The sequence below is a fragment of the Rhinoderma darwinii genome, unplaced genomic scaffold, assembly GCF_050947455.1.
Source record: "Rhinoderma darwinii isolate aRhiDar2 unplaced genomic scaffold, aRhiDar2.hap1 Scaffold_83, whole genome shotgun sequence".
NCBI classification, from domain to species: domain Eukaryota; kingdom Metazoa; phylum Chordata; class Amphibia; order Anura; family Rhinodermatidae; genus Rhinoderma; species Rhinoderma darwinii.
The window spans coordinates 51,201-65,426 of record NW_027464397.1 but is presented as its reverse complement, the minus strand read 5'-3'; the positions used below and the strand labels follow the sequence as shown (position 1 = coordinate 65,426).

Here is a 14,226-nt window from a genome sequence, read left to right as displayed (position 1 = left end):
ACTAGCCGAGGAGGGCTGGTTCCCTGACCTCTTCTTCCGCATACATTTCGCAGCCCCGTGGGATGCACCGTTACACTCTGAACACACGTGCTTGAAATTGCACGTGGCCCCGAACTTACACTGGCCATCGTTGAATTGCCAGCAGAATCCCAACTTTGCCCCTGCACCTGGCCCGGCCTGACTGGACTGGCCTCCCTGGCAAGGACTGCCTAACCGGAGCCGTAACCCTTAACCAAAGAACAATATCCTTCTGGTCCCACCGAATCGCCGGCCGAACCGCTTTTCGCTGACGGAATTGCTCGTCGTATCTTAGCCACGCCTGCCCCCCGTACGCCCTATGGGCCTCCCCAATGGCATCAAAATAGCAAAACAACGCCGAACAATTTTCCGGCGCCTTTTCCCCTATCACACTGGCTAATATGGCAAACGCCTGCGACCAATTGACGAACGTCTGCGGGATAAGCCTATACACGTTCCTCCTCATCCTTCTTACTCTCGTCCCGCTTGCTCTTATCCAAATTGAATTTAGCAAGCGGCAGGAGAGAAAAAATCTCGACATATTCGTCCTTCCAGATACGCTCACTCACCTCCTGCTTTAAATGCGTCCCCAACGGACCTTCGAAGCAAACGTACACCTCCCCACGAGCGCGATCATCAATACGCACCCTATCGCCATCTTTTTGGGCCTCAGTCTGTACTGACACCGCAACCGCCTCCTTAGCCGCCATCCCAGAACGCGCCTGTAATGATCCAACTTCCCGGGGACCCTCCCAAACTACCGCCGGGGACACCTCCATAACTACTGGAGCCGCCGCCCTATCTAGACGTCCGACCAGCTCCCACAAGCAACCCACTAAATCCACTAGACCCGCATCGTCGCGCCCGACCGCGCCGCTACCGGCAGCCAATGCTACACTTACCGCCCCCCAACCGACACCCGACATTAAAATCGCTGGATATGGCAAAGACGGAGTTATACACTCACCGGGCTGCCCAGGCGCTGTGTTCCCGTCAGCCGGACCATCCTGACCTCGCCTATAAACGTCCAGTTCGCCTTCTTCCAGATCCTCTCTCGCAGACGACTGGCCATCCCACCGACATCTCCTACACGGGGACGACGACGCGCTGGCAGATGGGCCGGCAACCTGCCGCCCGACCGCTGGGACCCAGAATTTCCGACCGGACCTGTTGTCTCGTCGTCGCTGCAGCTCTAGGCGTCCGTCTTGACGATCTCGATGAAGCCTGCCTCCGGCCAGCCTGCCTCCGGAACATCACCAGGTGGGGCGGCCGTAGATAGTCCTCCAACTCTTGCATCCGATGGGGGAGGGGTGACAGGGCGCCCGGCCTGCGACTCCCTGTTTATCGCCGGACCTCGTCGCGGCTGGGGATTCCTGCCAGGACGCAGGGCCTGGGAAGAGGCGGCCCTCCCAGCTACCTGGCCTGCAGCGTCCTTTGTAGGGCTCCCCCTGCGACGCCGTGTCCGCGGGACCACCTCAGGGCTGAGGCGTTCTGGAGGGCGGGACCGCCAGGAGCGACGGGGAGACCCGGCCTGAGCCACCGTCGCCCCTGGAGACGCTCTCTGCCTCCTCTGAGCAGGAGCGGGTGTTGCCGACTCCCCCCCCGCCGCCATATTACTAATATGGAGGGGGCCGGGGGAGGGGAGCCTGTCCCCATTTGCAACAGACCTCGGGTGCCGGGCCTGACGTGGCGATGCTTCGGCCTCCGGGATCCTGGTAAGTGCCGCCACGGTCTCCTCCAACCAGCCGGGACCGTGGTGAACAGCTGCAGCATGCAGCCGCTCGAGTATGTCGGCATCCGACATTACAGGGCACAGAGCGGAACAACGCAGGGAGCTTAAGAATTTTTGTGTTACTCCTCCCGCTGCTTCCGGCTCAATGCCGAAAGCAGCGGGAAGACCAGTAACGGCCCCTAACTCCTCCCTGCCTCCCATCCACCTCCCCCTACCTCTCCCTCACAGTTAACTCTTTCCCTACTAGGTCCCGTCATGGAGGCTTCCCTCTGAAGCCCTGCAGGCTGCGTCCAGCCTCTTCTGTCTCATCGTTCCACCGCCTCTGGCAGAGCTACCTCTGCAATAGGCAGCGGCAGCAGCAGCAGCAGCCAATTCAGTTTGGAAAATATGATGACAACATTTTTACATCCAATACCCCGACCTGACACACATCGTAGTCACCAAAGGGATGTTCACCATCACCAGCACCTAAACAACCAGGTTCACTCATACCTAGACTGTGCCCTTTCTCCGTCAGAAATCCTGATCCCAGACCCCATGGACTTCTGTGTCAGCAGATTGGATCATTGGCAAGAACTGGCCCAGTTTGCCATGGGTGTACTGTCTTGCCCACCCTCCAGTGTAGTGTCAGAGAGGGTATTCAGCGCGGCAGGGGGCTTCGTCACCCCTAAGCGAACAAGATTGTCTGCCAACAGCTTGGAAAATCTCACGTTTCTGAAAATGAATCAAGCGTGGATCGGTGAGGATTTTAAAACTCCTGTGCCTGATGCCACTGATTAGATCTGACACTGCCGCCTGCTACTACGGGATTCTGTCCTGTCCACTCTTTTTTTAATGTGCCGCTGTTGGTGCTGCTACTACTTCTACCACCAATCCACCTCAAGTGCCGTCTGCTACAAGCAGGCCTGCCCCACCACAGGGCTTTGTCCTGTGACTGTCCAGTGTCTTTTAATGTGCTGCTACTACTACCACCACCACCCTTGCTGTCCGTTGGCTACCTCTACTACCACCAATACACCTCCACTGCCGTTTGCTACAAGCAGGCCTGCCAGAAGAAATACAGGAGGAAAAAACGGGATACACGGCGCTGCTTAAGGTAAATGATTTAATAACGATAATTGCTACGCGTTTCGATACCGGACCGGCATCTTCATCAGGCATATCAAGGGGATAGTACAAAAAGACACATATATATATACACAAATGTACAAAATTGAAAGCAAGTTCATTGGGCCAGTTCAGACCAGCCTCCTGGCCAGAAAAACAGCCAAAAACAGCAGGTCAAAGTTCAGCAATGTCAAAAAATAAAAAACATAGTAAACTGTAAAAATGGGGTGAATAAAGTCACAAATGGGTTGCTAACAGATAATAATTGATATTAAAGGCCACATTTAATTCAGTTAATAAATAAACATAATGATCCGTTCAGTCAAAGAACCACAGGGAATTGCGGCACTCAATACAAACGTTATGTTGTTCATACAAGTGTTTTATATGTAGTATGTGGAAGGGATAGATGATGTGGAGTTCTCAAGGGGATGGTGAGAAAGTATGTTGTCAAAATAATGTACGAGATCTTAATACAGCGCATAGTAGCGCGTTGTCATGGTAACCTGTAAACACAGACATACCGGAAGAGAAGGGAAACTATGTTGGAACGCATAGTGAAGCGCAAAGCGCGCAGGGGGGAAGTTTTACAAAAAGGCTAATGAGCCAGTCTTCGTTTTTAATCAGTCATAAATGGCAAAATAGAAGCAGCAGGGTATGTGTTTATTATAAGTGTAACAAAACTACTATAAAGACTATGTCAAATAGTAAGGTATTGTAAATAAAGTGGTCATGACGAACACTAACAGCTACAGTGGCCGAACAGGTTCAATGCAGGGAAATATAACATGAGTCAAATGGGCAGCTTGCAGGAGCATATCGCATAATTATATCATAATTAAAGCTATTAGACAAAAATGCAATTGTATATGCAGTATAAATGTATAAAAAATAAAAATTATATAATAAAAATAACACTTAGTTGTGAGGATATATGTATACCCTCAGCATCGGACAGATCTGGAAATATTAGTAAATATAAATAACTAGATGTAGACATTAAAATATAATATATCAATGAAATTGAAATTAGTGCATAAACATTAATAAAATTAGATTAGTATAGACATTAAAATGCAACGTATCAATAAAATTAATAAATAAAATTAATACATTATAATAAATGAAATTAAATTAAATGGTTGAAACTGTAATGAGGAGTATTGACATTAGTCCAACGCGGACTCTGCAATGTCATTAAGGCCATTGGGGTATAAGGTCACCAGTTTATATATCCAAAAATTTTCTCTTTGCTTTAATCTAATAAATCTATTAGATATATCAAGGGGTATTTTTTCAATGGGAGTCACAGTGATAGAGTCAAAATTGCACTTATGTTCAGTAGCACAGTGACGGGACACTCTATGTTTTTCAAACACTGTCCTAACATTGAATCTATGTTTGTTAACCCTACATCTAAGGGTTTGGGTGGTACGACCCACATATTGTCGATCGCACGTGCATTGTAACAGGTAGATGACGTAGTCACTACCACAGTTGAGAAAACTTTTTATCGGAAAACTTTCATTCGTAATCATGGAAGTGAAGTGCGTTTTTTTATTTGCAATATTTAGACAACAAAGACATCTAGATTTGCCACAACGATACGACCCATTAATAATTAATGATGTTTTTGGAGGGTCTTGAGTAATTTTATGCAGTTTGCTCGGCGCTATCATATTTCTTAGCGTTTTTGCCCTTCTATATGTGATCTTAGGCCTGATGGGAAGGATACTTTTCATGAATTGGTCATTTTTTAGAATGTGACCAATGCTTCAGAAGTATAGCATTAATTAGTTTACTCCCTTTATTAAAAGTAGTGATAAAATTACAGTTAAAATCGGTCGGTTTCACAGCAGCTTGCGCTTTGGGGTTGATACACTCAGAATGCGTTAATGCCTTTGCTCTAGACTCTGCTCCCTTAATCAAACTAGTTGGAAAGTTTTTTTGTTTAAATCTTTTTTTCTAAATATTACATTCAATGGAGAAATCTTTATCGCTAGTACAATTTTTTCTTATTCGTTTGAATTGGCCAAAAGGTACATTCTTAAGCCATGGACGATAATGTGCACTTTTAAAATTTAGATAGCTGTTAACGTCAACTCCTTTAAAATGTGTCTTGGTACTTAAAAAGCGGCCATTTTTTTCAATTGTTAAGTCTAAAAAGTCTATTCGTTCAACGGATGATGTATGCGTGAATGAAATACCAAAATTGTTGTTATTAAGGTGGCTAACCCAATCAAAAATTACAGTTGCATCTCCTTTAATGAAAAAAAGGTCATCTATATAGCGTTTGTAAAAAATAATATTATCCTTAAAATTATGGTCACCGTATATATAAAAGTCTTCAAAGGCCCCCATGTACAGGTTAGCGTACGACGGGGCAAACCTTGACCCCATCGCACAACCCTTTACCTGTCTATAAAATTTGCCCTCAAAAGTAAACACATTGCGTTTAAGTATAAAATCAATACAGTCCATCAGAAAATTGATCTGATTATTCGGGAAAAGAGGGTTAGAGGTTAAATAGGTTAAAGACGCTTGCATGCCAAGATCATGTGGGATATTCGTATAAAGCGATGTCACATCTACAGTTAAAAACCATAGATCAGTAAAATCGTGGGCGGTTTGTAATTTGTACAGTTCTCTAATTAGATGGGTAGAATCTACCACCACAGGGCTTTGTCCTGTGACTGTCCAGTCTCTTTTAATGTGCATCTACTACTACTACCACCACCCTTGCTGTTAGTTGGCTACCTCTACTACCACCAATACACCTCCACTGCCGTCTGCTACAAGCAGGCCTGAGGCCAGCCCCACCACAGGGCTTTGTCCTGTGACTGTCCAGTCTGTTTTAATGTGCTGCAACTACTACTACTACCACCACCCTAGCTGTCCGTTGGCTACCTCTACTACCACCAATACACCTCCACTGCCGTCTGCTACAAGCAGGCCTGAGGCCTGCCCCACCACAGGGCTTTGTCCTGTGACTGTCCAGTGTCTTTTAATGTGCTGCTACTACTACCACCACCCTTGCTGTCCGTTGGCTACCTCTACTACCACCAATACACCTCCACTGCCGTCTGCTACAAGCAGGCCTGAGGCCTGCCCCACCACAGGGCTTTGTCCTGTGACTGTCCAGTGTCTTTTAATGTGCTGCTACTACTACTACTAGCACCACCCGTGCTGTCCGTTGGCTACCTCTACTACCACCAATACACCTCCACTGCCATCTGCTACAAGCAGGCCTGAGGCCTACCCCAACACAGGGCTTTGTCCTGTGACTGTCCAGTCTCTTTTAATGTGCTGCTGCTACTACTACTACTACTACCACCACCCGTGCTGTCCGTTGGCTACCTCTACTACCACCAATTCACCTCCACTGCCGTCTGCTACAAGCAGCCCTGGAGGGCTTGTGAAAAGCCATTGCTTGTTGCTTTTACATCCATGTATGGATGAACCCCGGCAGGCATCTGCCAATAAAAAGGGTAAATTTTTGGAGGGCTTGTGAAAAGCCATTGCTTGTTGCTTTTACATCCATGTATGGATGAACCCCGGCAGGCATCTGCCAATAAAAAGGGTAAGTTTTTGGAGGGCTTGTCAAAAGCCATTGCTTGTTGCTTTTACATCCATGTATGGATGAACCCCAGCAGGCATCTGCCACCATAAAGGGTATATTTTTTGAGGGCTTGTCAAAAGCCATTGCTTCTTCTTTTACCACCTTATTTGTATGAACCCTGGCAGGCATCTGCCGCCAAAAATGGTTAATTTTTGTATCTTTTTTAACAATGCATTAAGCATACAACATGCACAAGTGCAGTGGTTTCTGTTAGTTATCACCGTGTCCCATCCGTTTTCCTATAGCCATACATGTTGGCGTAATTTTGACACTAACTTTGCCTTAAAGGCAGCTCAAAAGTACTTGGATACACTCATGGGTGACCTAAGAGTGTTATACAGGGCTTCTAGGGCTTTTAAACAGTGTTATACACAGTTTTTAGGGGCTTTCTTGAATTACAGGTTCGGTCAGAACTAGTTCGGTCCGAATCGAACTTTTTCATGAAATTCGGCGAACCAGCCGAACCGAACTTTTCATAAGTTCGCTCATCTCTACTGGCTAGTGCCAGGAGAAAGGAAGGGATTGAATGGTCAAACCTCCTACACTGTGTGTCGCCATTTTTTGAGCTAACACACAGTGTAGTAGGTTTACATACAGTAGTAATCACACACTAAAACATGTACATACACAGACCTAACTTACCTGTTCCTGCCGCCGCCGCTCCCTCCGGTCCGTCCGCTCCGTCTGCTCCCTCCGCTCCAAGTGCTTGCTTCAGAACACAAGTCCGGAAGCCGCGACCGGAAGTAGTAATCTTACTGTCCGACCGCGGCTTCCGGTCCACAAGAAAATGGCGCCGGATGTCGCTCGGCCGAAGACCTTCAATTTGGACTGTGTGGGAGTGGCGCATGCGCCGTTCCCACACAGACGGCGTACAGCATAGTGGATGGAACGGGTCCCGTTCGCATTCACTATGGGGCTGTATGTGCCGTATTCCATGTCTGTATGTGTCGTTAATCGACACATACAGAGATGGAAAAAAAAATCGCAGCCCCCATAGACAAGAAAAAGTTAAAAAATAAAAAAAAGTAAAACACAAACACACAAATAAATACAACATTTTTTAATAAAACACTAAAAGCAAATTGATATAAAAACATTTTTTTGCGACACTCGTCCTTTAAGGACCAATGATGGGCAGATAAAATAAAGCAGCTGCAGCCTAGCATCACCAGGGTGGGAAGGGCCACGTTTTTTGACCCTTCCCAGCCTCATAATACCAGCCTGCGGCCTAACCGTCGTTTCAGATGGTCAGGCACTGAATTGAACTCGACTCTTTCTGGTATCCCTGGCGGCAGTGGGATTGGGGTAATAATAGGGGTTAGTGATAGCCTTGTTACTGGCTAATGCTAAGCCCCAGCCTTAGTAATTGAATGCTGTCAATCAGACAGCAGCCATTACTAAGGCCATAATAAAGTATTAAAAAAAACAGCCATAAGAATTTTTTTTTATTGAAATGAAAACTCCCCCATGCAACCCTCTTTCACAATTTTTTTTATTTTTTTTAAAAGTAGATCATTGAAGTAGTCCAATGAATCTACGACGTAGTCCAAACGGTCCAGCGGAACCTACCAAAAAAAGTTAGCAGTATAACATTTAAAAAAACTTAAATTTGCCCCAATTTGCCCTGATCCTCCTTTTGCTGCGTTGTTGATCTATGATACTAAAGTAACACAGTAAGTAGAATTCTTAAAAACTTTTCTATACCTCAAACAGCACTTTAGCAAATAAACAAAAAATGTTTTCCTATTTAACCCCTTAATGACCGGGCCATTTTGCACGTTAATGACCAAGGATTATTTTTTGCTTTTTCATAGTTGCATTCCAAGAGTCGTAACTGTTTTTGTATTCCGTCTATATAGCCGTATAAGGGCTTGTTTTTTGCGGGACGAGTTGTATTTTGTAATTGTACCATTTTTAGATGCTTATAATATATCGATTAACTTTTATGAACTTTATTTTAGGAGAGAATTGAAAATAAGCAGCTATTCCAGCATTGATTTTCACGTTACAAATTTACGCCGTTTACTATGCAGCGTAAATAACATGTTCACTTTATTCTATGGGTCGGCACGATTACGGGGATACCAAATATGTAAGGGTTTTATATGTTTTCCTACGTTTACACAATAAAAAGCCTTTTAGAAAAAAAATACTTGTTTTTGCATCGCCGCATTCCAAGAGCCGTAACGTTTTTATTTTTCCGTCAATGTGGCCGTATGGGGGCTTGATTTTTGCTGGCCAATGTGTAGTTTTCATTAGTACTATTTTGGGGTACATAGGACTTATAGATTAATTTTTATTTATTTTTTTATGGGGGAATGGGAGAAAAGAGAGAATTTTGCCGTTGTTATTTGCGGTTTTTTTGGACGCCGTTCATCCGGCGGTTTAATTAATGTGTTCATTTTATTTTTCAAGTCGTTATGATTGCGGGGATACCATATATGTGTATGTGTGATTTGTTTTGACACTTTTACTAAATAAAACCACTTTTTGGGTTTTATTTGATTTTCACTGTAATTATTATTATTTTTTTTCACCAACTTTATACTGATTTACATTTTTTTTTTTGTACCACCAGGGGACTTCCCTATGCGATCTGCTGATCGCATATATAATGCTTTGGTATACTTAGTACACCAAAGCATTATTGCCTGTCAGAGTAAAACTGACAGGCAATCTGTTAGGTCATGCCTCCGGCATCGCCTAACAGGCAGATGCTGAAGGCAGACCTGGGGGTCTTTGTTAGGCCCCCCGCTGCCATGGAAACCCGACGGCGACCCGCGATTTGTTTGCGGGGGCGCCGATGGGATGACAGAGGGAGCTCCCTCCCTCTGTCAAACACATTAGATGCCGCTGTCACTATTGACAGCGGCATTTAATGGGTTAAGCTGCCGGAATCTGAGCGCGCTTCGATTCCGGCAGTTGCAGCAGGAGCCAGGCTGTGTATAACAGCCGTGCTCCTGCCGCTGATCGCGTGGGTACAGTCTCAGTACCCGCGCCATCACAGGACGGATATATCCGTCCTCCTGCGCGAACTAGCAGCTGCAGAGGACGGATATATCCGTCCTTCGGCGTTAAGAGGTTAAAAAAATTAAATGCTGCGTGTTTGTTGTGTAAAGCTAGTAATGAGAAAACTCTGATAAATGGGGGGGGGGGCGTCTTTTTATAGTTCGCCTCAGGCAGCAGAGGGGCTTGGTTCACCCCTGCTCATAGTTCTGGGTGGTCATGCACCAGGCTGATCAATTTCTCCACATCCATCTTGCTGGGAACTTTGGCACGCCCTGCCGTTGCTTGGCAACGGATTCGTCAAAAACTTACCCATAGGCTTCAATGGCCGTCTAAAGAGTTATTCCCAACTGGTGAGGCGCCCATTGGCCACAGATTCCAAATGGAAACTAGCAGACAGGGGGCAACGGCCTCCTGTTCACTAGTTCCAGCCTGGAATCTGCAGCCAGTGGCAGCCCCACTTCAGTGTGTGAACTACGGCATTAGGAATTTTCTCATTAGAAAGGAAATAAATTTCTTGTTTTCAATAATTTTCATTCAAGCATTGACTTCTCACTTCTGTTCAGAAACAGAACCATTATCAAGTCATTTAAGTAGTATTATAGTCAGTTCCGTCATTAATTCTGGCCTATTAGGCATCACCCGGCAGTAACAGGATCCCAGCATCATTATTCTTCATTGTTGTTCATACTTAGATGGCCAGTGGAATTATTAGACCTGACATTCCCCAATATAAAGATAAATGATATTAAGGTGTACCTTTTGTACCATTTGTGACCCGCTTAAAAACCTTTTAGGATATGAATCTCAGTGTAAAAAATTCAAGAATCTAGTCTACAATAAAAAACAATGAGTGCATTATACTTTTTATTAGCTTCAGTCACTTGCAGGCTACACACCCATTAATTTCAATATAAAACAGAGTAGACTTTTATTTTTTGATGTGTCATTACATCTGTATATTATATGTGGAGTTGTCATTATACACCGTCTCTATGATCTGATGACGGGCATATTCCCCAAACTGCACCACCATGCTGCCCATACACTGACTGTATAGTCTGTCTCGCCAGCTAAGTCCTTGGTCTCCGTCATCTAATGTTGACGGATAACTGGCATCGCTGGACTCCACCGGCCGGTGAGTCCGCGCCTTGTTCACACTCCTCGATGTAGGCCTGAGGCTCGTTCGCAAGTCAGACTGCTAGCTCTGCCCCCTAGATGTTAATATTGATGTTCAGGTCTTGACAGCTGATATTGATGTCCACAACCATTGGATAGTACATGGGGAAGTGATCTACAACCTTGATGTCTCTGTCCTCAGCGTTTCATCCCTGATAAATGCATTTTATTTGTTGCCACTGCCGATGTAAAGCCACTTGGTGGCCAGGATGGAGATGGCTCTTTCAGTGGCTTTTCTGATATTACATGAGAAGCCTTCGCAGTGCAGTGTGGCCAGAGCTAGGCTGAGACTATATAAGTCCAGGTCTTACATGACATCATGGTTGATGGCATCTTTAAGAAATTCAACATGTCTGACTACAGCCTCCTTGTCCTCTGAGTTGACCAGATAGCTTGGGATCTGGAGGTGCCCGTCTTCATCAATTTTGGGTGGTTATGAGCCAGACAGCTGTAGATGGATTTCAGGTCATTGATGTTTGGAGAGATTTCCGTCCGGAAAAATCCCCGAATGTTGGCTCCTTTGATGTAGGAGAGGCAGCTCTGCAGAGATGAAGTACTGGCTGCTACTATCTCCTGGTTGTCACTATGTAATTTCAGGAGTAAAGTTGGTATACAGCTCCTGACTTTGTCTGTAAAATATCCAAATAGCGGAAGGCGGCAGCTCTCTGTCAGATCCCTTAACAGGTTTATGGCCGCAATCTGGACTTCTCCATCCGGATAGTCCATATGCTCCCGGGATATTTTAATGAATAGTCTACTGAGGACAGAAAGCTTCAGGCGTCTGATAATGGAGGACAGCGCCCTCAGTGCCGCCATGATGATCTTGATGCTGCTGGTTTTTGATAGTCTAAACTCCATGTGGGCAATGATCTTATTCTTGTAGCTCTCCACCAGTCTTGTAGCTCCGGTGGTGGCATTCCCCAGTGCCTCCATGGCGATGCTGCACAAGATGTTATCGTCCTCTTCTATGATCTTCAGCAGATGTTGGATTGCACACTCTTGGTATTTCTGCTTCATAAGTCTTGGATGCTTCAAAGCCTCATTGAAGAACATAGCTGCTGTCGTTTTGGCCTTTGGGTCCGCATTCTTCAGGGCATTGAGCAGAAACTGAAGGAAATCTTTTGTTATTTTCCTGCCAGATACCAGAGATGTCACAAGCATGTTCATCCCAATACGCTGCTTCTCTGTATCTTCCAGTTCCTTATTCTCTGCCGCAACTTGCTCCCTGTACTTTTCTAGGAGCTCGGCGTGAGGAAGGGTCTGTAACTCGTCATTGACTGGCTCGGTCGGCTGGTTCTCCGATGATTCGGGTACAGTAAAGAATTCCAGGGCAACTTTGGTGGAGTCTTGAAGCTCAGCATGGACATCAGGCAACCAGGTTGAAATGTTGGCCTTCATGTTGCTTATGGCCTTCATAAGTTGCACTTTGCAGCTGCCACCCTTCACAATATATTCTTGGATGCTGCCGCATAAACGTCTTATAGCATAGCACAACGTCTCCTTAGATAGTTGGTCTGGAGCATTTTTGACCACTTGGCCCAGCACTGGCAGCATGTCCAAGATGTGTGGCATGATGACTGTAGCACACAGAGATGTCACTTCTGTCAAAGTGTCGACAATGGCAGCATTGAAATCCTCATAAACGATGTTGTATCTCAGTTCCCCGACCACCGCTTCAAGATGGAGGATGCTCAGCCAGACAATAACCTTCTTAGTCATGGCGTAGGAATAGTATTGTCCCTTCATGTACTCCACCTTCAAGTGCTCACATAGCACATTGATTATATATTCCTTCAGGTAGTGTGCCGCGTCTCTTCTGTACTGAATGACTCTGATGAAGAAGCGGCACATGGCGGCGTTGTATTGAGATGGCAACAGGCTACTCAGAATGGCTTTCTGAAACACATCCGTATAAGTGAGGAGATCTTCAGCCACCTTCTCCTGGATGAAATAAGGGACACAGGCTCCTAAGACGTCTTCTTCCACCAAATTCCAGGTGTCCAAAGCATTTCTGAGCTCTTGATTTGTGTCCACACAGAATGTCTGATGTTTTCTATTCATGATCTTCATATCCACAAATCTGCTGAGGCGAGAAATCATCGTGTGGTTACTTGTTTCTAAATCATCTTCCAAAAAGAAAATAGATTCTAGACTTCTCTGTCCTCAATTATCAGCCCCCTCCCCAATAAACATGTGATAACTGCATGAAGAGCGCCCTCCCAAGGCAGAGACAGGACAGTGCAGCCAGAGGAGACAGCGGCACTCCTCTACACTGCGCCCTCTGGTGGTGTAAGAATTTAAAGGTTTCAGAAAATGAAAGCCACATATAAGATTATATGTAATATTATATAGGATATTTTATTTGGGTAAATCAAAGATGGGTATAGTTGCGTTTCTTAATGAAATGCGTCTCATCCGTTTACAAGATTCCTATTGTTTACCCTGATTCTCACAATAAATGACCCCGACTTTCACAGGTATCTCTTACAGGTGCTAACCAGTAGTGTGAACCCAGTCTTACCCATGGACAAACTCAGGATGTCATAAATGCTAAAGGTGGTTGATAAGTGGCACCAGTATTCTATATCCGCATGTTACATGAGGGGGGAGTTCTTTTTATCAGGAGGTCACACTATTTGTCTCTAAGAGGGGCAGACAAGGGGGCATAAAAGACCCAAGCATGACATGAGGGCAGCCACTTGGGAGGCCACTTGAGGAGGGACATACTGGAAAGGAGACTTCCTGGAGTGTGGGGAGACCATGGATGGTAACTATAACCTGCCATGTAATTATTGATGATAAGGAAAAAGTGTCTCTGTAAAGTTCCTTGTTTATGGCTGTCGCTATGTACAAATCTCCATAGAAGTCTCAGAATAACTAACAGTCATTTCACTCTTTATACAATATACATTTTCATACACTCAATCTTGTATTTCATTTATTGCGCCTGACCTTAGAATCTAACCCAGTAAGAGGGTGAAAGAGAAACATTCTTACAGTGGCAGCACATGGAACTCGCTGCAATACTTCACAAGAAACATTCTACATGTTCTCCTCTTACCTCTGAATCGTGGATCTGAAGCTTCTGGATAAAGCAAGATTTCTAGAAGTCACAGGACTCAAGAAAAAGTCAAGTGAGAGCGACGTACCAAAAAGCAAGAAACTATTGGTCTATAGCGGCTCAACGGAATGTGACTGATCTGCAGCTTTTATAGAGAAGGTGAATTATGACATCACTGATGACCTCACACTTACCTTACATTCTAACACACATCAAATCAACATCACATCAAATCACACATTTCAATATCCAGTGATTATAAATATCATAATGCTCAACAATTTATCTGCACAATTTACATCAGACAACATATATCTCCCCAATCCCATCCCCCTCCCACCCCAAAGATCATTAAGTACCATAAAATTATAACCTTTTTATGATAAAATAATAATTATACCTTCCTATAAAACACCAATCAATTCCATATCCCCAATATTTCCTCCCACTTTTTTATACAATTTTTCTTGTCTGCTCTTATTTTCTCATATTCTTTAATTGTCT

General features: G+C 44.9%; 1 protein-coding gene across 1 annotated transcript; it reads right to left on the bottom strand.

Moving 5' to 3' along the window:
- Positions 1-10,480: 10,480 nt before the first annotated feature.
- LOC142731591 (uncharacterized) lies at positions 10,481-13,823 on the bottom strand. The gene is made up of 2 exons (XM_075849446.1): positions 13,723-13,823; positions 10,481-12,741 (listed from the first exon to the last, which is right to left on the bottom strand). Exon 2 carries the CDS (start codon positions 12,729-12,731, stop codon positions 11,019-11,021), a length of 1,713 nt encoding a protein of 570 aa, XP_075705561.1. The 5' UTR covers positions 12,732-12,741; positions 13,723-13,823; the 3' UTR covers positions 10,481-11,018.
- Positions 13,824-14,226: the final 403 nt, after the last annotated feature.

What these genes read in the sequence shown, in the direction of transcription:
- LOC142731591 (XM_075849446.1), bottom strand. Translation starts at nt 12,731, where the DNA reads ATGAAGATCATGAATAGAAAACATCAGACATTCTGTGTGGACACAAAT.